The sequence below is a fragment of the Alnus glutinosa genome, chromosome 11, assembly GCF_958979055.1.
Source record: "Alnus glutinosa chromosome 11, dhAlnGlut1.1, whole genome shotgun sequence".
Classification (NCBI taxonomy): Eukaryota; Viridiplantae; Streptophyta; class Magnoliopsida; order Fagales; family Betulaceae; genus Alnus; species Alnus glutinosa.
The window spans coordinates 14,018,153-14,042,939 of NC_084896.1; the positions used below are offsets into that span (position 1 = coordinate 14,018,153).

The following is a 24,787-nucleotide window of genomic DNA, read 5'->3' on the forward strand; positions in this document are numbered from 1 at the left end:
TAATACTTCCTTGACTCTTGATGTTTCCACTAGATGAAACTCTACTTATACCATGTTGAAGGTGGCAAAGAAGTATAAAAGGACCTTTGATTTAATGTTAGACAAAGATTCGAATTTTGTAAACTATTTGTCTGAGGATAGTGGAGGGAAAAGGGGGTTGTGGCCTATAACTAATGATGATTGAAAAACTGTTCGACACTTTACAAAATTTCTACAAGTGTTTTATGATGTGACAGTTCAGATATCAAGTTCCTTGTACTCAACTTCCAACATGTATTTCAGTATACTCCAACAGATTTATAATTGTTTAACAAAATATTGTGATAATGATGATATTTTGTTGAGTACCATGGCGACCAAAATGAAAACGAAAAATGATAATTATAAAATATTTATAATTGTTTGACAGAGTATTGTAATAGTGATGATATTTTGTTCAGTACCATGGCGACCAAAATGAAAACGAAAAATGATAAGTAGTGGGGAGACTTTGAGAGAAATTAATCCCTTGTTGTTTGTCGCTTCTGTGCTTGATCCACGTTACAAGATTGTCTCCAATTTGAAGAATGTCTTGAATCAGTTATATAATCATTATGCTATGAATGTTGGAGGAAGAAGGGCAAGGCTGTCAAATAAAGGTCGAAGTTGCACAAGTTCTACCTCAATGGGTGTGGGTAGTGGTACATCTAATAAAGTAGAGAAAAATGCTTTAAAAGACTTCCATTCATTCCGAGCAAGGGGAAATTTGATGCAGTGTCGAATAGAAATAAAACAATATTTTGTGGAGGATGTTGAGACACCAAGTGAAACCTTTGATATTTTAATGTAGTGGAAGGTAAATTCAACAAAGTTTCATGTTCTCTCCAAGATAGCACGAGATGTCTTGGCTATTCCACTTACCATCGTTGCTTCTGAGTCTGAATTTAACACTGGAGGCCGCATCATAGATCATTTTCGGAGTTCTTTAGCTCCGAAAACAGTGGAGGCTCTTTATATGTAGTCAAAATTAGTTGAGGAATGGGTTGAATTGTTACTAGCGATGGTTTAATTGTTCATAATTATTTCAATACCTATTATTAATGTCTAATGAATTCACTATATATTCAGCGTATACTTGTACCTAGAGACATGAAATTGCCCTAAAGATTTGTTGATGAAAGCCCATTAAACATGTCAAATGATTTTTAGCACAAATTACAAAATGACTCAAATGAGACCCATTAAACATGTCAAATTATTTTTTAGCCCAAAAAACTCATTTTGGCCCATCAAAATAGGTTTGGCCCAAATTAAAAAGTCCATTGATAATCTGTTAACGACTTAACCGTTTTAACCGAAAAAATTCAAAAATATTTCTAATAGTCGGCGAATTAACCGAATTAACCAAAAATTTCGGTTCGAAACTTGAAAATGGTATTTTGACACCGATTTAACCAATACCCACCACTACACATAACAAAAGTTCAATAACCAATCCCATATTAAAATAGATAAAGTAGGCGCATGCCCCCTCGCAAATCAAATAGTTGCCATTTCTGTGTCATAGATCCCACACTGTCTAGTGGTTATAATTGATTTAACTACACAATTTGGTCGATTTCAAGATCTTTTGCGGGGCCAATGGTGGTAAACATGGAACCGCTAATTGCAGAAAGAATCATACGATTTTAAAGGTCAAAAGTCTAAGATTAGTACAACTTTAAATTGGATTTATCTTTTCAAGCTATGGTTAGTTTTGTAACCAAGGGCAGGATCTATAGTTTTCGCAAATTCAGCAAATTAAATGCACTGTCTAATTTAATTAGTTCTAGAAGATTGAGTATCTTGGGCTTATTTTCTTTCAAGTATAAATTAGTTTTCTAAAAATTTTGGGGGAAATATTTGATAGAACCCCTTGTGCTATTCATATTTTTGACATTAAGAACCTAATTTTCAATTTTGCAAATTAGAGACATGAGTGATCATTTTAAATCCAAAACCTCCGTCCATTTTTTCATCAAATAAAAAGAATCATATGAAAATACAATTATGTCTTCTTATCAAAATTGGGGGAAAAAAAAGAGAGACAGAGACAGAGACAGACAGAGAGAGAAGGTTGGGTCATGCCCAAATCCTTACCATGTAGAAGCTTTAGATTCCATAAAACCCCAAATTACCCAAACTTCTAGTGCTGAGTCTCATTCTGAATTCCTCCTCAAGACTGCTAATCCACTATGGCAAAACCCATACTTCCTTTCAAAAATAAAGACGTTAATCCTACAAAAGCAAGTCATAAGGAATGAAGAGCTCAGACAGTTTAAACAACTAAAACAAGAAGGGCTTCTTGAAGATAGAGTGTCGCCATGGGCATGCCGCATGTGAAGCTTTTTATGTAATAAACCAGAAGGCCATTTTGCCAGAACCTGTCCAAATAAGAAGAGAGAAAAACCTTTAAGTTCTGCCCTTTACCCTGATTTGTCAGATGAAGATTTAGAATCTGTATTTTCGCTTGATGATGACCCATGAAAAGCTCTTCTTGCAATAGGGTACGATTCTGAATCTCACTCCTCAACCAATTCACAGATAATTTTCACCCTTGAACTGCCTTTACTCTCTTTCTCAGAAAACCCCACTCTTGCAAAGGGCCATGTTTATAACAGAAGCATATTCTAGGCCATTCGTTGCCTGTAACAGCCTTTTTTGACACTGGAGCTCCTTCAACCATTATGAATCCCTCTTTCTTCTAGATGAATTTTGGAAGCCACACTGTCTGCTTTACAGAGCAGCTAATAATCAGAGGTTTGTTATTGACAAAATTAGCAAACCTCTGTATATCAGGTTCTTTCCCAACCTGGCAATTAAGCATCAATTTCTTGGATCACATCTAGATAGGCTCAATGAGCTGTATTCTTGGGGCGTACTAGAAATGTAAGTACTTGGAGCTACTTCAACTTCCATCATCAACAAAATCACTCCCAGAATGACAGGAAGACTTCTTGAACGGAATAGTCTTGGAGAATATAGACGAGCAGGAAAGAGCAATGAATGTTGATACCTTTGTAGCACAAATATATTTGGAGTTTCTTGCTTCACCAGCTCATTATACAGGCAAGCCCAAGAAGAATATCTCCAGATGAAATGTCGTTCATTCAGCTGAAAAGACTTGAAAAAACATTCAGATCAACTCTCCTCTTCACAAATATGGCATCACAGCCACCACAGCTGGGTCGGTATTCATGTCACTGCTCAGACAGCTCTTAACAACAGCAAATCTCTCTCTTTTCCTTATTTCCAAACCAAAATCAAGTCTTCCTTTTTACCAATCAAAACCCAAACTTCAATCTCATCAAATCAGATTTAAGAAACTCATTGATCTCCTCTCTTTTTCACAGGCAAACTCCTTCAATTGCAGCCTGGATCTAAACCGAAACCCACCCAAAGCACCAATTCTTTTTATCTCTAGTTTCTCTTTTTTAATGTGGTTTTGCCACTTTTCTTTTCAATTTATTCTTTTTTTTTTGCAGTTACATGACACACACTAAACCACGAGTCGTTGATGGTTATGGAAACAATAGGTTATTTGCAATTATACTAAACAATAGGGGGTTGCTCGATTTGCAATTCACCACATTGGAAAAGTACAATTCACCCAAGAAAAAGTTCTCTTTTTCAATTCTTCTTATCTTCCAAACCAGGTCTTTTATCCTCTGCCTATTCACTACAACAGTACAACGTGCTCATTACTTTTCTAACACTTCTCCAGTTTACATTTAAACAAATCTCACCATTCCCCTTGCAAGAAAGCACTATGTGTCCATCATTAATTACATGACATTTTGGTACAAAAAATGCTTCTGCAATCAAAATTTCAGAGGTAGACACATGTAATGCGAGAGTAAGAATCCAATAGCTCAAAAAGGATTCAGATATATACACAAAAACATGAGGCAAGAAGTAGAACCTACGGTAAAATTTTACACAAGTTTATGTGGGAAACCAAAAATATATCGATACTATGGGCCCATCATGATTCACATTTATGAATGTTTAATATATAACACTGATATTTTGTGCGCTCTTTTTGCATCTCACGAAAGTTTTGGGCCTATAGCATGATCGAAACTAACACTCAAATTTATGATCCTAATATCTCACAGTTATCAAGTAACTACAATGATTATCTCATAAACTTTTGTCCACTAGAAAAGCGGTTACACATGCCAGGGTAATCACAAGAGCATGAATGGACATCATAGCCTCAAATCAGGTATTCATTAAGTAGAGGTTTTCTTGTATTCTATGACGAATTGAACTTCTTTTCACACCACTAAATTGCAAGAACCAAAAAATTAACAGTGAAATAAGAGAAGAAAACTACCGCAACCATGTATAGACACGGTATATCTCTTATGCTAGCTAGGATTAAGGCTTAGTTGTGTTGAATTGAGTATATCTCTTACGCAAGCATCCATGAGGATAATGTGGATGGTTTGGCTAGCATCTGAGGTGGTTAACATTTCACATATGCTACTCACGGACGATACTTTGGATTTTTGTGGGGCAAATCCTGACCAGCTTCGTTTTCTTCATGTGTTGTTTGTGTCCTTCGAAGTTGTTTCAGGTTTGAAGATTAACTTGGCTAAAGTCTATTTTGGTTACTATGGGCTAAGGGTGTACAACCGGTTGCGATTATTTAGTCATAACCGCAATTGCAACCGAGGTACCCGGTTAATCCCATTTCAATAACCGCAACCGCAACCGGTACCAACCGCCGGTCATCCGGTTATTAAAAACCGGTTTTCATATATTGTTTAATCTTCTCAATTTTTTTTAATCGACATTCAATATTCAATGCTAAATACTAAATAGTGAATATTACTATCACCATTCATTCAATAATAAATAAAGTGATTGTTGAACTTCTATAGCTTTTGATTGTACTAATCAGGTTTGCGTAGATCTGTCTTTTTGTCGTGTTAAATAATGAAGTATGTTGAACTTCCTAATCTAAGACAATTGTGAGTTGTGCTTCAGTTCATTCAAGTTCTACAGCGGGAATTGAATGCCCTTGAGACGGACAAGGATGATTTCATCAGGGACTTTTCTGAAGGACAAGCCCATATATTATAATTATATATATAATTAAAAAAATCGGTTACTGGTTACCCGGTTATCAACCGGTTTTTTAAAATGCTACAACCGGTAACCGCAACCGGATACCTAATTATCCGGTTATCTGGTTGCGGTTATTTTTGATTTTCAGGTTAGCGGTTGTTGGTAGTTTCAGGTTATTCCCGATTAATAACCATCCTGCTTGTACACCCTTATAGTGGGCTATGTAGATAATGTGGATTGTTTGGCTAACATCTTGGGTTGTGAGATTTCCTTGTTACCTTTAAAGTATTTTGGTCTTCCGTTGGGGGCCCCTTTTAAGGCCAAGCCTATTTGGGATGGTGCTCTTGGAAAGATTGAGAGACGGTCGACTAGCTGGAAGCGGATGTACCTGTCCAAGGGTGGTAGGGTTACCCTTATAAAGAGCACTCTTTCCAATCTCCCTACATATTTCTTATCTCTTTTCCCTATTCCTGCTAGTGTGGCAAATTGCATTAAGAAGCTCCATCGTGATTTCTTATGAGGAGATCTAGGTGAAGAGTTCAAATATCATTTGGTTAGCTGGTCCAAGGTTTGTTCCCCTATTTCTGAAGGAGACTTGGGCATTCAGAATTTGAGAATCTTCAACAGGACTATGTTAGGGAAGTGGTTGTGGCGTTATGTGTATGAGAGAGAGGCTTGGTGGAAACTTATTGTAGATGCTAAGTATGGTGGTGTGTGGGATGGGTGGTGCTCCTTAGCTCCCCCTTGGGTCTCTCATGGAGTGGGGCTTTGGAAGAATATTAGGAAGGGGTAGAGTTTGTTTTGTAGTCATACTAAATTTATTTTAGGACATGGGTCCAGGATCAAATTTTGGCATGATGTGTAGTGTGGAGAGATGACTCTCAAGTAAGCTTTCCCGGTTTTATATGGCATTGCCTATGACCAGGATGCACTTGTTGCAGCTCACTTGGTTCTGGGGAGTGGTTCCCTTCAATGGGACATCAGCTTTATTTGAACAGCTCACGACTGGGAGGTGGAAGTCTTGGCTTCCTTCTTCACCTTATTGTACTCCATAAGAGTGAGGAGTGAAGGGGATGACAAGCTATGGTGGACGACTCCTCACAAAGGGAAGTTTAATGTTAGTTCTTTGTGGTAAGGGCATTAGTATTTCTGGTAATCCCATGAGGTTTAAGGTTTAAATCCCCTTTGGTACAAACAATTCCTTGGGGCCAGCCCGTCGGCGAAGCTGGAGTATTTACTCGATCCGTGTGGAGGAGGCGCTTTACATGGATCCGAGGTTTACTTAACAGAGGTGAATACAATAAGTGGTCATGCTTTAGAGAGGTTCCTCGTCATAAAAATAAAAATAAAAAATAAAAAAAGGTAGTTGCTTGCAAAGATGAAGCTTCTTTCTCCTGGAGAAGTATTTGGTGGACCAAGGTTCCCTTGAAAGTAGCTTTTTTTACTAGGTCGGCTGCACTAGGGAAGATCCTTAACTTGGACAAACTTAAAAAGAGGCATGTCATTGTGATTGATAGGTGTTTGTGCAAAATGAATGGGGAGTCTGTGGACCACCTTCTTCTCCATTGTGAGGTTGCTCGTGCCTTATTGAATGCCATTTTCAGCCGCTTCAGTTTGTCTTGAGTTATGCCTCTTCAGGTTGCTGGTGGATAGGTGGTCGCTCTTGGAATGCTATAATGCGGAAGATGGTTCCTTCTTGCCTTTTTTTTGGTGCCTGTTGAAGGAACGGAATGATAGAAACTTCGAGGACAAAGAAAGAATGATTGAGGAGCTCAAAACTTTCTTTTTTTATTCTTTGTTCTTTTGGACTGCTGCGTTCCTAGTTCCCTTAGTGATTAGCTTTCATGACTTTCTTGTTACTTTTTCTTCTATGTCCTAGTCGCTTTTTTTGTATATTCCTTGTGTCCTTGTCCGCGCTTTGTGTTTCTTTTTAATGACATTCCTCCTACTTATGAAAAAAAAAAAAAAAAAGAGGAATCCCTACAAACATCTTGAAGAGTGGTCCCAACTTGCAAATTGCAGATTGATACAGATAGGACCACGGACACTGAAACTAGCCAAAACAAAATCATGGAAAGTCCCTAATGTTCCAATGAAGAGCAACATACTAACTAAGAGTACAATTATAATTACCCAAATAATGAATTGACGAATTAAATATCCAATCACTCTAAATGCTCAAAATCAAATAAAGAGGGCAGACTCGAGCTTAGACCTGAATATGGAACATCACAAACTATAAAAGATTCATCCAAAAGTAATTGTCTCAGAAAGATATGACAAAGAAGTTAATGACTAGGGTAAACAATTTTCAATCAATTTCTTGTAATTTTATTAACAAGTCAGATAAACATGTCGCCTATGACAATGGAAGCATACTGAAGGTCAAAAGCAAACATTATAATTAGAGCGGAAGCACAAGGTTTTTTCCTACCTATTGCCTTCAGGGCTGTCGTGAAATGAACTACTTCCACGACCAGACGCTTGTATAGGAACAGCACAACACCGATATGAAAAATTGGAGATCGTCGTCGATTCATTGGAACAACTTATAAGCAGTCCAGCGGCCGAAGCCTGATTGACCAGGTGAAACCCGTCATAGGAGAAACTGGATTTTCTATCAAGTGTTGCTTCGGGCCTACGGTTTCTCCTACAATACTTCAATAAATATCTATTAGGCTTTCCTTTGTATCTTTCAACCTCAGACCGATTTGCAGAGTCCATACTGTTGTCATCTCTATCTGAGTTGAACAGCTTAATTGAATAGCTCACCTCTCCCTCCTTCATCGGCACACCCACATTCTCATCCTCAGCATCAAAATCCTTCTCACCAGTTCTTACATTAATCCTTCCATCTGGCTTCGGACAATCCACATCTGTCGAAGAATCACCATCCTGATACAAGTGTTCTGAAACGCTTTTGTTATCAGTACAAACTTCACGACTAGGATTCCGCAAGCCCGACCCTCTAACCAACAATTTTCTCGAAGTCCTGGGTGAGCTATTCATCGCTCGGTGCAACCGAAACGCCATTTCTGCATCATCAACAACCCCCTCCTTCTCGCCACTCTCATTTCTCCTTGCAACAAAATCAAGAGCATTGGTCGCCAACTCCACCGCCCTCCTCGCCACTACAGCTTTCCTCAGCGCCTCCTCTCTAGCCCTAGCCGCCGCCTCAATCTTCTTCTCCGCCACGCAATTTGCGTCCTCCGCCACATCTTTCAACGACTTCGCACCATCCAAAGCCTCACCACTCTTGCCTGTCCTCCTAATCTTCCTCCTCCTCCCTCTGGACACCGCTATCGGCCTGGGCACCCAACAATCTACGCACACCGAAAACTCCTCACCCGAGCAGGAATATGACCACGGCGCAACGCTTCTATACTTCATAAAACAATCTCTATGGACGCGGCGTTCGCACTCGCCGCAACTGAAACACTCGGCGGCGAAGGATTCTTGGAAACAATAGGAGCAAATTTTGGACGACTCCACGCGGACTATACATTTCTTGCATAGAAGAACGACGCGCCATTCGCTGTATAGGGTTTGGAGTCTTTGCTTCCCGTTAGCGGCGTCGGTTCTGAATCCACAAGCGTGGCATTCTGACAAATTGGGGAGGACCCTGGTTTTCTTTAGGGCCGGGTCAGGGTGATCGGAGGGCGTGGGGCTTCGGCTTCGGGCTCCGGCTGGGGCGTTTTTTGGCTTGGGGGAGTCAGAGAGGAGTCGCTTGCGGGGAGGCTGAGCAGCAGCAGCAGAAGAAGAAGAAGAAGAAGAAGAAGAAGGCGGTTTCTTGATCTTCTCGCGCGGTTTTTGTTGTTGTTTCTTGATCTTCATTGTGCTTGGAAACTGTAATGGGTATTATGTCCGATGTGAGTCGCCGAGATGCAGGGGATTATGGGTTTCTACCGATACGGGGATTGGCCTGGGTTGAGATTTTGGGATTAGGGTTTTGATTTGTTAATTACACGCCGCTCTGACATGGGGAGTCATATGGCTCACGTGACATGTAGTGTGAGGGGGAAGACGGAGCGGACTTTAGTTTGAGATGCGTTATTTGTCCATGGATTCGGCTACTATGCAGTACTTTTTGGCTACTATGTGATATTAAAAAATACTACATATTTGCGGTAGTTTTTGGAAGGGAGGGATTCATAGCCAGCCTAATTTTAGTCTTTTTTCGCATTTGGCGTTTTTTTTCTTTTAACTCTATGATCTCCATTAAAGCCAAACAGAAACCTTTTGCCCCCGCTTAGCGATTGATTATCTTTTTGTTTCTTTGGTTTTTTGGGGGTTCTTTAGTGTTGGGCAATGGCCAAGTACGACGAAGGCAACAAGCAATGGATCGTGCAGGACAGGCTTGATGGCGCCAACATCCACAACTGGCACTAGTCGAAGATAGACTGCATTGAGTGGTCTAGAAACCTTCTATCCAAGCTCCTCTCGGATCTCACCGTCCTTGACGGTGAGAGGAACCTCTACATCAAGACCAAGAAGGTAGACAAGGTCGAGGGCGAGGCCTACGTCAACGTGCGCAAGGGGAAGATCATCCCCGGCTACGAGATCAGCGTCACAGGAGCAACAAGCCTCCATCGCCCGCTGCCAACCCACCACTGTTGTAACAACCCACCCCAACGTCACAATATTGTCCGCTTTTGGCTCTCCCGAAGCAAACATCCCAGGAAGTCACCCATCTTGGTATTACTCTCGCAAAAGCACTATTAACTGTAGAGTTCTGATAGGTTCATGGCCATCACAGCTTTAAAATACATTATGTCAAGAATGGTGCGTTTATACATATAAGCACATTTTCATTCCCATGTGATGTGGGGCGTCACAATCACCCCCTCTTGGGACCCAGCGTCTCCGCTGGCGACCCTCATGGGATCCTCCCATTCTTGGCATCCCAACAAGTGCCCGCTAGCAACCCTCATGGGCTTGTGCACACTCCCTTCGTCTCAGGCTAAGCAATGACTCTGATACCATTTGTAACGACCTACCCTAACGACACAATATTGTCCGCTTTTGACTCCCCTGAACCAGACTTCCAAGGAGGTCACCCATCCTGGTACTACTCTCGCAGAAGCACGTTTAACTGCGGAATTCTAATAGGTTCATGACCATCATGGCTTTAAAATATGTTGTGTCAAGAAAGGTGCGTTTATACATATAGCACATCCCCATTCCTAGGCGATGTGGGACGTCACAACCGTATTGCCACCAATAGGAACCCCAGTCACGCCGCCGACATTGAAAACACAAACCCAACCCATCAACCACGCTTATTGCAAGAAACCCACTCCATCGAAAGACACAGGCACCTAACCCACCAAAAGACAGCAAATCACAACTACCAAAATACTCATCCACCCAAATACCTAGAAACAAACCCACCCCCAACCGGAAATCCAAATCCAAAGCACCACTATGCCGGAATTAGCCCTCACTGCGGCCATAGAAACAACAAATCATGTTCCACCGCCCAACGACAAATCACGGAGCTACCAACCTCCGCCCTGCCACCCTGTGGCATCGATCCACAGCAAAGGAAGCTAGCAACACTGCAAAAGCCCACGTCGCCGATCTCTGCCTCGCCACCAACCACCGAGCCACCCCTATCGCGCACATCTGCGATCCTCTCTGGTGAAAGCACCGACCAGTTCCGCACCAAGCTCCATGAATTGCACTTTGCTATTGTGGTGTTAGAGGGACGAAGAGCACTGTTTTTGTTTGGCTCATTAAAAAAAAATAAAAAATAAAAAAGGAGCCAAATACGAAAAAAGACTAAAACCAGGCTGGCTTTGAATCCCAACCATTCCAAAAACTACCACAAATATGTGGTACTTTTTAGTACCACATAGTAGTCGGATCCCACATTGTACACGCACTCATTTAATGTCAGACCTATGCATGTGAGACGACTCGTCCCACATGCATGGATTCGGCACTAAATTTGAGTATGTGTAAGATATAATTTTTCAAAATAAAATTACAAACTTAAAGGCTAATGATATTTGTACACATTGTGTGTAAACACATTGCGCGCGCGCGCACACACACACACACACACACACATATATATATATACTTTTAACATTTCCTATTTCATGTTTTTAACACCGGACTTTTGGGTAAAAAAAAAAATCTTTTCAATTATAACCTTCATTGGCCTGGTCGAATAAGATCTTTTGAATTTCAAGTAAAATTGAGAGTAGTTATTTTATGGTTAAAATTTTATTTGAGGTAATTATCTTTTTCTCCTCTGAACGGTCCCTACGTCAATATGGTTCCAAGAACATACACTCCAACCACCCGACTACCTCGAACTACCATTTACTTATCAAAATCTCATTAAATCAAATGGACCACACATCACATGCCTTTTTTGAATTATTCTCCCTATTTTGCCCTCGCTTTCAATGTTGGGACTATTATGTGGAATTATTCTAACTATCATCTCTCTCTCTCTCTCTCTCTCTCTCTCTCTCTCTCTCACACACACACACACACACACACACACACACACACACACACAAGAGCTCGTGCTCCAAAGCATCGGTCTTGGGAATGAAGATGGCGATGTGTTTGTTGACAGTTTGTTCCAAGGTGTACAAGAGCAAAGCCTTCTCCAACAACTCCGCTAGTTCCGTGTAATGCGAATCCAGCAGGGCCACCAGGACAACGACCTGGGGTTGGAAGATTCAAGCAATGCAAGACATATTTCCGATGAAGAGAAAAAAGATAAGAGATGGAGACTAGCTTTGATATGCCACATTATGTGAAAAATCCATGGCCATCGACAAATGCAGCGGATTCATACACAAAAACACAGAACCTTAGAGAGAGAGAGAGAGAGAGAGAGAGAGAGATAGTAGTGGGTCGTGTGTAATATAGTTTACGCGGATGCGTTTTGTGTTTTAATGGTTGGTGTGCTTTAAAAAAAAAAAAAACTTTAAAGATGCAAAGTGAAGGTGGAGGGTGATGAGCATTGAACGTTGTACATTCAAGCCCTTAGCTTGCATATATTAGCCTCTTAATTTCATTGTGATATGATGATTTACATTGTTTTTATGTTAACAACACTCTTAGGAACCAAGGCAAAAACACAAGTAATCTTCCGAACTTAAAGGCAAAATTCAGTAAAATCAAAATCCCGCAATTTGCAAGGCAAAACGCTTGAGCGCAACACACTAGACTCAAGCACAGGACCATGCTGCTCGAGCGCACATCAAGAGGGCTCAAGTGCATTTCAGGAGGGCTCAAGCGCATCAGGCATCCATGAGGCTCAAGCGCACGTAGAGCTCAAGCGGAGCAGGAAGACTTGTGTGCGCAAGACACCAGCATATTAGGCTCGAGCGCAGGAATACTCTGGCTCGAGCACACTCGCAAACGGCAGAGTTGACAGCAAGACAACAAAGTCACTTAGGAGTTGTTTTACGATTTCTATTTGGATTAGATGTTTTGATATGTACAAACCCGTGAAGAGTTCACTTGTCCTCTATATAAATACCCTAGACTCGTCCATATTAAGGGAGATCAGATAAGTTTACATTAAAGAATATAAATCAATAGAATAAGAGGCTAGGGTTTTGGAGAAAAAGTGGAGAATTTACAGCAACGATTTGGGATGGATTTCTCTATGACAAAGATGATTTCCAGCGTCTCCATAAGCGGCTGAATCTTTTGTAGGGTATTGATGTAGCCATTTCCAAGTCGTAATGGTGTAATTGTGTTTTCTCTTGGAAATTTTATGAACATGAATACTGATTGTTTAATCTTGAGATTGTTTCTAATGTTTATATTTGATTATGATAAATCATTTATTTTGTCTTAGAAAATTATTTATCTTGATTGAACTCAAAGTTCATATTTTCTATGATTATGTGAACGACATTTTTACAACATTTTTACAACGGTTTTAATGGACACAAAATCAAGAGGTTTGATAGGTCATGCCTAGGAAGAATAAATTGTTTTACACCTTAGTTAGTTTAATTTATGTAAATCGATTTATGCTTGCCGAAAGATGAATTATGCTAATCCCTTGATTATGTGTAAGCTAATTAGGATATTTAATAGCTCATGCCTAGGAATAGTAAATTTTTCTAGATACTAGTTTAGGTAGAGCATTTATCCTTCTTTGGACCATATTATAATTAATCTTGGTAAACTTAACGATACAAAACCAATGATCCTTGACGTTCGACACCCTCACATTGACCCTATCTTACAAGGATTCGTTCTATTGTGAGTGGTTTTTATTATTAGTACACTCCACACCACATCAGATGACTTTTAGGAATTGATTGGTGGGGATGGTTCATCAAACCATGATACGGAGGAAAGTTGGTTGATCTCCCCTTCGAGTAAATAGCTTTGTCTACAACAGTTTGCTCTCTTTTTTCTGCTTTATGCATGTAGAGTAGAGCCTGATTACAAGAATGGATCGTGTTCTGTTAATTAAATTTTTGTTTGCAGTGGCCGTTCCTTCTCTATTCATTCTTTGGGACACGAATACAAAATCATCTATTAAAGGGATCGGTTATATGATGTGTGAAGGAAAAACACATTGTATGCTTCATGCTTCATGTAGGGGTGAAAATCCGACTGGTCCAGTAACTGGGTACCAACCAGTAATCGAGAAACCGGTTTGATACCTGGTTGGAAATAACTGGTAACCGACTACCCGGAACTAGTTACCAGTTTTGGCATTTTAAATACCCGGTTATAACCGGGGATCCGGGTATATATATATATATATATAATAAAATATTATTTATTTAAAATACATTAAAGGCTACCTTAGGGTTTTCACTTTTCTTTTCGGGTTACTTCCTTTTTGAAAAATAAAGACTTCTAATTTATCGTGTGTATGTGATCAAGTGTGCAACAAAATATTAAATGCGGAATTTAAAGGAGACAAATATTTTGTTGACGAAGTGAAAACTCAATTAAGAGAAAAACCACTCTAGGGCAGCCAAACCTAAGATATCCACTATTCAGAAAACAAAGCTAGTAACAAAGAAGTAACACTCACATACCCCTGATCCAGCGATCGTACCTTGCACTCTAACACGTAACCCAACGTGAATGCTTTCCAACCAGATCTCCTACCTGAAAGGGTCTTCAATGGAATCCTTTAGCTTAAGGCTCCTCCCTAAGCTAGACTTTACACGATCAAATCACACAATGGACAACTCTTAGAGAGCTAGCAGATCTTCACAGTTTCTACCTATGCACCCTCTCTAAGCATAAAAGAATTTACAACTGAATTCTGTAAATAATACAAGCCTAGAGACCTTTATTTATAGGCTTTTGAAAACCTAATTCAACACTGATTCGGAGTTCTTTGGGCGGTGTCCGAACGTAGGCATAGAGCGTCTGGACGGCAAACTGCAACTGACTTCCATAACGTGATTTACGCAGAGCCTTATTAAGGACCGCGTCCGAACGGTGTTACCCTAGCGTCTGGACAGTTGCAAGCTGTCTTCACCAAACGTGTCTGTTGCGTAGTTCAAAATCTTCACGAACACTGAATAGCGTCCCGGACTATGTTGCAATTGTTGCCCTATCATCCGGACGGTTCATGTTGTCTATGCTGAGCTGTTCAGAATCTTCTCGAACTGATGGGTGTCCGGATGTTACACTGGACCGTCCGGACGGTCAACTGGGGATCCGACTTTTGCTGAGTTGAAAATTGTGCACAATCTTCCTAGAGTCCAAAATTTCCTTCTTGATGCTTGTGACACTGATACTTGTCATATTAAGGCCCTTTCTATATCGAATAAATAATCTCTGAATGTTCTGAAAAACTTTGGAATAATACGGCATCCTTGTTATAACAACACACTTACATGGTAGTGATTTTGTCAACAGAATATAGCCAATAAAACTAACAAACTTCCCATTTGGCCATTTTGGGACAAAATACACTTGACCAGTTAAAAAATATAATCCCAATCCAAAAATTAAAATACTCCCCCTTTTTGTCTCAAATGGCAAGGGGTAAACAGAGTATTTAAAAACCACAGCAGAATAATTACTAATATTCAAAATAACATGAATAAAAATAATTGCCTCAAAAGTAGCCTAAATAAACAGAAGTTTGTAAAACAACTGTAAAAAAAATGAGTGATCACAACACTCAATCATCATCATCATTATTATGTGGCTTATGGTACTCGAGGCACTCCTTGATGTCGATCTGGCACTGCTCAACCCGTTCACCAATAGTGTTGACCTCTCTCTGAAGAGAACTCAATGCATCCATAATCTGAGAAAAGGTATCATCAAAGGATGGATGTGGTGGAGTAGTCTGAGATGAGTAAGCAATTGTATGCTGATCGATCCGAACTGGAGGAGGCTGAGGTGCTTCGCCTTGACCTTCAAATCGCAGCTGAGCATTCGACTTCATAAGAGTCTGACTCCCAAGGGGATCCTGAACTCTCACCTTGGGCTTTGTATCTTGGATGTCTGTCACAAAACGGAGACAATCTTTGTGACTAAGCGAGCAAAAGGTAAACCTGTCGAATGCTCGTCTCTCATCTCGAGCATTGTGTGCATGATATGCTTACACAAACAGAAGGGCATCCTCATGATCAAGGCATACAGAAATCTAGCCCTCTTGAGTACGAGCTCACTCCGACGAGTTATGGGCCACATATTGTGTAAAACAATCTTTGCAAGCAGACGGTGTGAGGAAGAGAATGCACCGATCTTGATGTGCTGATGTGCTCGCTCATCACCCTGAGGATGTGTATCAAAGAAGTCCATAAGATCATCCATGCTGGGAGGATCCATGCCACTTGTGAACGAAAGCCCCTCAATGTTAAGCACTAGAACCTCAATGATGGAACATATAACCTTGGGGGTCAATCCGAATGATATGCCCTCGGACAGTTGTTTGTAGGATGATACCACTCTCGTCATCCTAGATCACCTCCATGTGCCCATAAAAATCTCGTAGCAGCTGGAAAATAACCAGGCATGCACAGTGGTAGAGATAGCCCCAATGATTGTCCTGAATAATCTGAGCAATAAAATCCAGTGGAGCGACCATAACGTCAGCTTTGACACTGTTCCGCTCTGGAATGACCTGCTTGCCTTCCATCCAAGCTCTGGTGGCTACAAGTCTTTCATCTATCCTCTGTCTCACTCTGTGCTGAGAACTGCCTGAAGACATTTTCCTGAAAATTTGCAAAGAAATATATTTCCAAAAATTCACAAAAATGTTAATTTTGGTTAGTTCAAACGAAAAATCGGCATTATAATGCCAGTAATTTGGACTTCCCAAAATTATACATAGATATATATATTCAAGTGTATATATATATATATATATATATATATATATATATGAAATAGCCTAAATCAGTTCAAATGATGACAGCAAATACAATCCAATCTCAATAGCAGAGAAGATAATCAATTTCATGCATTATTTATCTAAAAAAAATTCCAAAATAAATCCTAATATTCTAACAGTTAATAACAACTGAAAAGATTATAAGAGAAACAACAAAGTACTTGGGAATAGAGAAAATATGCAGAAAAAGACAAAAGAGGACGAAAACTCGTGAGAAAACATGATAAAACCATGTGAAAACAAGAGAAAAATTAAGAAAAAACATGTTGTGCGGCACAGGGAGAAAGAGATGCGAGTTTTAAACCTGTAGGGCTCCCATCCGGACGTATCACTTAACTATCCGGATGACTATTGCCAGATCAGCAATCGGCAGGGCCACACGCGTCCGGACTCCAAGCCAATTCCGTCCAGATGCTTCACACTGAAAAACAAAATTTAGAGAAAAAAATTTGCAGAAAAATAATTTTTCCTAAAGTTAGCTTAAGAACACGCATGTATAAATAACTGATAAAACAGTCAAATAGCAATTCAAAATATGCAAACATATAACTGAGAGTCAAGTAATCAATGAGCATAAATTTCCCTGCAGATAGAAATTTTAAATAGAAGATTTAACTCATTATATGTGTGTATGTGTGAAGGCTTTCTCAATAAGGTATGATGTTCGCTGATATGATTTAAAACAACTGAATTTTCTAAATGATAGAAATATTCAAAGTTAAATCAGTCAAAAGTCAAACCTTATTTTACCATGGCTTAGATACCCTCATCTGATACACTCTCCCTAAAGTGCATAACTTTTCTTTTACTTAGTCCGTTAGTGACCATTTATTTCCGTAATGATTTGGTCACTGACTCTTTCTATAGGGACAAGGGCAAGAACAGATTTTATAGCACAATAAGCAGTGGATCTTTTTGTTTATCCATATTTACTTAAAATTAAATACTTTTTATCACTTGGTGCTGCAACCTATAAAGAATGCCATAATTTATGGTTTCTAAGTTCAACTAGCGAGTTAGTCAATTTGATCATCTTAGTAAAAAAATCTCTCATCAGAACTTTCAGAAGCTAAAAATCAAAGAGTAGAAATGTACTTTAGGGGAGCTTTGGATAGTACACAATTTTTCATCGCATAAGAAAAGCAATTATCTAGTATTAAGATGTAACAGGAAAACTTAGCAGATATCAAGCATAAACTCTCAAATATATAAGCATATTCAATCAAAAGAAAAGCTATCAAAAAAAAAAATTCTGCATCTTCTCCCCAATTTGTTTTTTTTTTTTTAATTTATATATATATATATATATATATGTAAAATATAATGACAAAAACAAAAACAAAAGCATGCTCTATGGAAAAGAACTAGAATCTAATCTTAGCATGTGTGGTAAGATCAAACCTGTCCCCAGGGAGAGAGGTTCAGAATTTACTAAGATAGAAAAGTTGCCGCCCAACGTGCTTTTTCTGTCATCCCTATCAAATACCTACATAAATTTTCCTCAAGAGAAAATATGGGGATAAAACAAATATGGCTCCTAGAAACTAATGCAATGCAAGCAAACCTGACATGCTCTAGGAACCAAAATCCTAGGCATGTGTGACCTCATCAACTAGGTGGTGTAACACCCCGCCTTTTACAAAAAGGCGTAGGTAAATTTTTTTTCGATTTTCACGTGATATTACTACAACATCAAAGTTATAATTTTAGCAGCAGAATATATATATATCTATATTCAACAGACTTTGAAATGAATAACACATCAGAGCTTCTAACTGAAAATACCTCAAAATAGATAGATTAAGTACTACAGAATAATTACACATAAATATAGTATTTGTGCCACGTACAACACAGATAATTTACAACTAACATATTTCTAGTACCATTATTACAAACCAATAGAAATATATAAATATTGCTTCTGAATATTAACATGAAGAACCATAACATAGTAGTCCACAAAGTGGGAGGCAATCTAGCCTCAACACCGCCATTAGGATCCATTTAAGAGTTTAGTTAATCCTCATACTTCTCCTTCTTAACCTGTATTAATAAATAATACAGAGAGAAAACAACAATACAAAATACCTAAGTGAGTCCGCTGTTTCCCATAATAATATGAATTCTGATTTATTTAATACATACAACACAATGCAGATTTGGCTTTATAGTCACATGTATACGCAATATATGATCCATGGTAGCTAATCATAGTCATAGATTGAATATAAACATAACCATGAAGCAGTAATATGACAATTTTAAATGTAAAGTTTTAAGCATTTCCCTTTTCCCACTCCTCTGTTGGCCTAGGCACTGTTAGCGTCTTATTTGAAGCCTGAGCTTCCTCACATTTAACTTTTAATTATATTCTTTGGGAGCCTAGGCTCCTAGAAACCTGGGTCTTCCCTGGTGATCTAGATGCACCAGTTTTTACATTTATTATTTTCTTTTCGGTACTTTTACATTCACTGCACCTAGGCAACCAGTGAATCGTCATGTACCATATTGGATCTAGATCCACAGCTTGTTATTAAACAGATTATTAAAATAATAAAATATGCAAAGTCACATACGCAAACAAGTAAATAAAGCAGTAGATACAATATTATAGGAAAAATCTACCAGCTTCACCCTCAGTAAGTATAGAGATGCTTACAGTTTATGCTTCAAAGATTATCCACAAAAATTACATAATTATATCCATGCATTAATAGCCTAGCAAATAATACTAGGTGAATCTACTTATTTCTTTATTTCATAAAGAAATCATTATTTAATCAGACATCACAACGGCTATACATAAAATATAACAGTTATATAAATATAACCTTGTCGTTATATTTTATACCAACAAATAAAATAATCCTTATAAAAATAGATGGCACAACGGTATAAAATATTGATATTCTTTTTATCGCTTTTGATCTCTAAATAATATAACGTTGTTTGGACATTATAACGGCATATAAAATGGATTAATTATAATACCACATATTTCTTGCAGGCATTATAATAGCATTTATCAAAATACCCATTTTAATAAAAATTGTCCTTTTCAGTTTTAAATCATATTAGCATAATATTTTATTTTAGACATAACAATATATATAACTAATTGTCATAGTTATAAAATAATCCTAATTTTATCCTTTTATAAAATTGGGCAGAATAACGGCATTGAATGCATTAAAATACTTAAAAGTATTTGGGCAGCGTAACGGCGCTTTTATAAAATAGTGACTTTTTATTCGGCATTATAACGACATATTTTTATATTTAATAACTCCGCTTTGAATATCCTGTTTAAGACATGTTAGTATTTTGGTCTCATTCTGTGTTTGGACAAAATCACTTATGTGTAAAGATGCTATAAAAAGGGATTCCACTTGTCAGAGCATTTTCAGAAGACTCTGCACTGTGAAAAAGATAGAAGATTTCAGATTCCCTGTCAGCTGTCCGGACGACGTGTCATCCCGTCCGGACGCCAGACAGACCAGCATCATCAGTCCGGACGACGTATCTTTTCCGTCCGAACCCTATACTGTATCGAGAAGCTTCTGTTCCAGGTTGCATCCGTCCGGACATCGCAGCAGTCCGTCCAGACGCCTATCAGTACTCGAACAGTCTCGGATTCTTTCCAAGTTCCAATAAAGGGAAGATCGATCAACCATCCGGACGATGTGGTATCCCGTCCGGACGCACGTCTCCTTAAGGCAAGAATCGCAATTCAAATATCACCGTCCGAACGCTCGCTCATCAGTTAAGGAAATTGCCAATTCGACTTCAACCGTCCGGACGTCTACCTCTCTTGGTCCGGATGCACGCATAGCAGATATGGAAATTGCGTGTTGAAGAATTGCCGTCCGGACGTTCATCCCCCTTGGTCCGGACGTGCTAAGCCTTATATGGAAATTACTTGCAGCGGACGTGCGACCGTCCGGACGTCAGTTTCTCACCGTCCGAAAACGGCTCTTAAACAGGAAAGATTTTCAGCGAAATTTTTGGAAAATCCTGTCGCACAGTTGTCTGTCCAGACTGCCCAAGTTCACCGTCCGGACGGCGTCCGTATATATTACAGCAGTCACCCATTCTGCACCTCAGCCTATAAATAGAGGCCCCTGGGCATTGAGAACTACAAGAATTCGGTATTGAATTCCACAAGAGCTCAGAGAAGTTCAAGATCCCTCTGAAGCCGTTTCAAGTGTGCTGCACTACAACTGAAGTCTATCTTAGAGGTCGGCTCTAAGGTAAGGAATTCCATTGAAGACCCCTTCAGGTAAGAGACCTGGTTGGGAAGCATTCGTGTTGGGTTACACGTCAGAGAGCAAGGTACGACCACTGCATCGGTACATGTGAGTGTTACTATCTTGTATCTAGCTTTGTCTTCTGAATAGTAGAATTCCTGGGTTTGGCTGTCACGGAGTGGTTTTTCTCTTAATTGAGTTTCCACTTCGTCAACAAAAACTATGTGTCTTTTATTTTCCGCTGTGCTTGATTTTTGTTGACACTTGTTGCACACACTTTAATTTTTAGAAGTCAATTTCAATTTTCAAAACACAACTTAAAAACGTTAGATTTACTTAAATAACTCATAAAATCATAATATTAAAAACAAAACTTTATTTAAACTAAATATCATTTTCTTTTTTTCCTTCTTTTCTTCTTTTTCCTTCTTCTTTTTCCTTCTTCCTGCTTGCACCAGCTGAGAGACTGAGGGATAGAGAGGGAGAGAAAGAAAGCGTTGCTTTGTATTCATCATTGATACACTTGAGAATAAATTAAAAGAATCTGAGGATCTCTTGAAAAATTTCTCAAGTGATAATTTGAAAAGCATGCTTTGTATTCATTCAGATATTTCTAACAAGCCTGCTTCAATTGTTGATATGAGTACTTCTACTTCACATGCTTCTGATTCTGAAATAGATTCTATTGATAGTAAGCCTGTGATAGTAGATACATCTTGTTTAGAAAATTCTTGCTTAACTAATCATGTGATGCCAAAATCCAAAGATACACGTACACAAGCTCATGGTAAGTTTCTCCCTACTTGTCATAATTGTGGGAAGATTGGTCATATTAGACCAAATTGTTATTTGTTGAGATCCCACAGGCCTTGGATTAAGCAGGATGCTTTGAGGAAAAGTGAAGCTGAAGATTCTTCCTCATCAAAATATGTCCCTCCTCATAGGAGACATATAAAAGGTAAAGGCAATGTTGTTTGTAAGAATGCTAATCATAATTCTGCAGAGACTACAAAGAAGCATTCAAACAAAAGAAGCTTGCCTACCTGTCATCATTGCGGCATCACCGGTCACATCCGACCCAAATGTCCACAGCTCCAGTCTCAGAAGTCGAAGGTTCAAAAAGAGCTTCCAGCAAGAGCTACTTTTGGCATTCTACCTTCGACAGCACATTAGGCTCCACGGCATCAGCAGCAGTTTGTTCCCGCCAACCAAAGTGGCAAATCAAAGAAGAACAAATCAAGGCGCTACAAGAGAAAGAAGCCCACTAGCAACCATGGCTATGAAGGGTTGTTGGGCCTGATGCAAGGTATGCTAAGGAGAATGGACAACATGGACAAGACCTGCAAGCCACCGCATCGGGTCAAGCAGGTATGGGTCAAGAGTGATGAGACCATTCACCCCATGAGGGGGAATGAACACACCTAGTAGGAGAAGGTGTTCATGCCTAGGATTTGGTTCCTAATCCTAAGGCATCAAGTTTGATTACTCCTTTTACTTGTTATATCTTATGCAATCTAGAAACCAGTTGTGTTTTTGTCCCCCAGTTCTCTTGAGAGAATTTTGCAGGTACTTTTTGGGGAAGACAGAAAAAGCAGGTCGAGCGAGTGTTTTTCTGTAGTGGCATCATTGAACGTACACAGGTTTGATCTTGCCTTTGCGTATGATGTCATTTCCATATTGCTTGTTGTTTTGTTTTAAAATAAATAATAAATAAAAAAATGGGGAGAATTTGCAGGATTTATTTTTCTCTTGGCTTATTAGATATTGCATTTATGTTTGCCTGATATCTCAATTCTATAAGCATTAATTTACTCTGCTTAGATATAATTGAGAGTTTATGACTATAGTGGCCAAGTGTTTTTCCTGTTTATGCAAAAGTAGGATAGCTTCTTTCCTCACGCGATGAAAAAGTGCACTATCCCGGGCTCCCCTAAAGGTACATCTTTCCTTTTCTGACCTTTGCTTTTAGAAATTTTGGATAAGAGAAGAAGTCTTTGATAAGATGACTAAATTGACCTCATGCTAGTTGAACCTAGAGCCTATAAACTCTGGCACTCCCTACAGTTTGCAGCACCATAAGAAACAAGCAGTTAATCATATGATGTCTATGCTTTATAGTATATATTCACTGCTTATGTGCTACATTTGCTTTATGCCTTGCGCTCTACGTGCAAGTTAAACATTTACATTGTCTTTCATGGTACAAGTAAATCACTTAGGTGCTGCATCGCAGGGGGAGTGTATCAGATGAGGGTGGCTAGGCCCTAGTAAGGTTTGACTTTTGGCTTATCTTCCATTTATTTTCTCTCCTGTCTAAGAAAATCTGGTTGCTATTGGTCAAAATATTGAAAGTCATATACCTTGTGGGAAAAGAGTCTTCACACACACACGTGCATTGAGTGAGTTGAGTTGTCTATTTGAATTTTCTATGACCAGGAAAAATATTTGTGCTAATTAAAATCTCAACTCTCTTTTATATCTCTGTTTAGTTTTGAGATGCTCTCTGATTGTGTTATTAGTTGATTATACATGCATGTTCTGACACTAACTTGAGAAAATTTTATCTCTGTAAAATTTTCCTCAGTTTTTCTGGTGTTTCAGTGTGGAGCATCCAAACGGTCCCTCATGGCGTCCGGACGGGTGGAGTTCAGCAGTTCGGACGGTTCCCTTTTTGGAGTCCGAACGGACGGCATTTTGTCGTTCGGACGGATCCGTTCCACGTCCGGACGTGAGCTGTCATCCTCGGGCGGACAGGTAATTTAATTCGTCCGGATGTGCGTAACCGTTTTGCTCCTTTCCGAGGCAGCGCGTGTCCGGACGTCATCAAAACACTGTCCGGACAGGCACCCCACAGAGGCTATAAATAGCCCAGATCGCCAATCTCACTCCTCATACCCCACAAAATCCCTTCTTTTGACACTTTGTGAGTAATTTCTTGAGTCTTTGGAGTTTTCTCCACGTGTCTTCTTGTGCATTCTCATTCCATTCCAGGTATTTTTTTCTTAGTCTCTTTCTTTTTCAGTTCATTTATTTCAAACTGTTAGAGAGTTAATTTTGGACTGAGATTGAATTTATGTGATGCATATTGGGATTTTTTTGTGATGATATTTTTAGGACTAAAATTGTGATAAATTCTGTTTTTATTTTTACAAAAGTCCTTTTTACTGCTATTATTCTGCCAAATTTTTGTTACACTAACAAGAATATTTTTTTATGGATTATTTTTGGCAAAAATTCTTGTTGGTTCTTTTGCAGAAATCATGTCTTCCATCAGCTCCCATCGCCGGGTCCGCCAGAGGACAGAGGAAGAGCAGAGTGCTTTCCAAGCCAAGATCATGGACCGCAATGTCCTCGCTGAGCGAAACGTGGTTCGTGCTGACATCATGGTGCCTCCATTGGATAGCATTTATGAGACTATCCAGACCTATCACTGGGGCTACCTCTACACTTGTGCCTGCATCGTCCTCACCAGGCTAGTCAGGCTCTTCTATGCCAACCTAGAGGTGGCTCGGGATGATGAGCATGGGATGCTACTGCAGTCCACTGTTGACGGAAACATCATCACTGTAGATCCCCAGACCATCAGTCGGTTCCTCGGAGTACCAATCCTTGATCTGCCTGCCAGTCCTTTCAATGAGGTGGTGCTTCCTCCATCTATGGACAATCTCTGAGAGTTCTTCCATGCTGTTCCAGAGGGTGAGGGGCATCCAACTAATATCAGGATTGGTGCACTAGCTCCGGCTCATCGTACGTTGGCCAAAATTGTTCAACACAATCTCTGGCCAGTTGCCAGGTGCAGTGTTCTGATACTGAAGAGGGCACAGTTTGTTTATGCTGTTCATCTTCGCTTGCCTTTCTGTCTTTGCAAGCATATTCTGGGAGTCATGCTCAAGGCTCGTGATGAGAGCAATACCGGTCTCCCTTTCGGCTGCCTAATCACTCAGATCATCCTTCAGTCAGGTATCAATGTTAATGGAGAGCCAAGGATGAAGATCCAACAGCCCCTCAGCAAACAGACACTGATGAAGTCGAATGCGCAGCTGCGACGAGAGGATTCTGATGATGACATGCCTGCTGCTAT

The 24,787-nt window shown here is 39.5% G+C and overlaps 1 protein-coding gene across 1 annotated transcript; it reads right to left on the reverse strand.

The window, feature by feature from the left end:
* Nucleotides 1-1,976: 1,976 nt before the first annotated feature.
* LOC133882645 (uncharacterized) lies at nt 1,977-9,110 on the reverse strand. The gene is made up of 2 exons (XM_062321852.1): nt 7,529-9,110; nt 1,977-3,833 (listed from the first exon to the last, which is right to left on the reverse strand). The coding sequence occupies exons 1-2, from the start codon at nt 8,926-8,928 to the stop codon at nt 3,800-3,802; spliced, it is 1,434 nt and encodes a 477-aa protein (XP_062177836.1). The 5' UTR covers nt 8,929-9,110; the 3' UTR covers nt 1,977-3,799.
* Between the last annotated feature and the right edge of the window lie 15,677 nt (nt 9,111-24,787).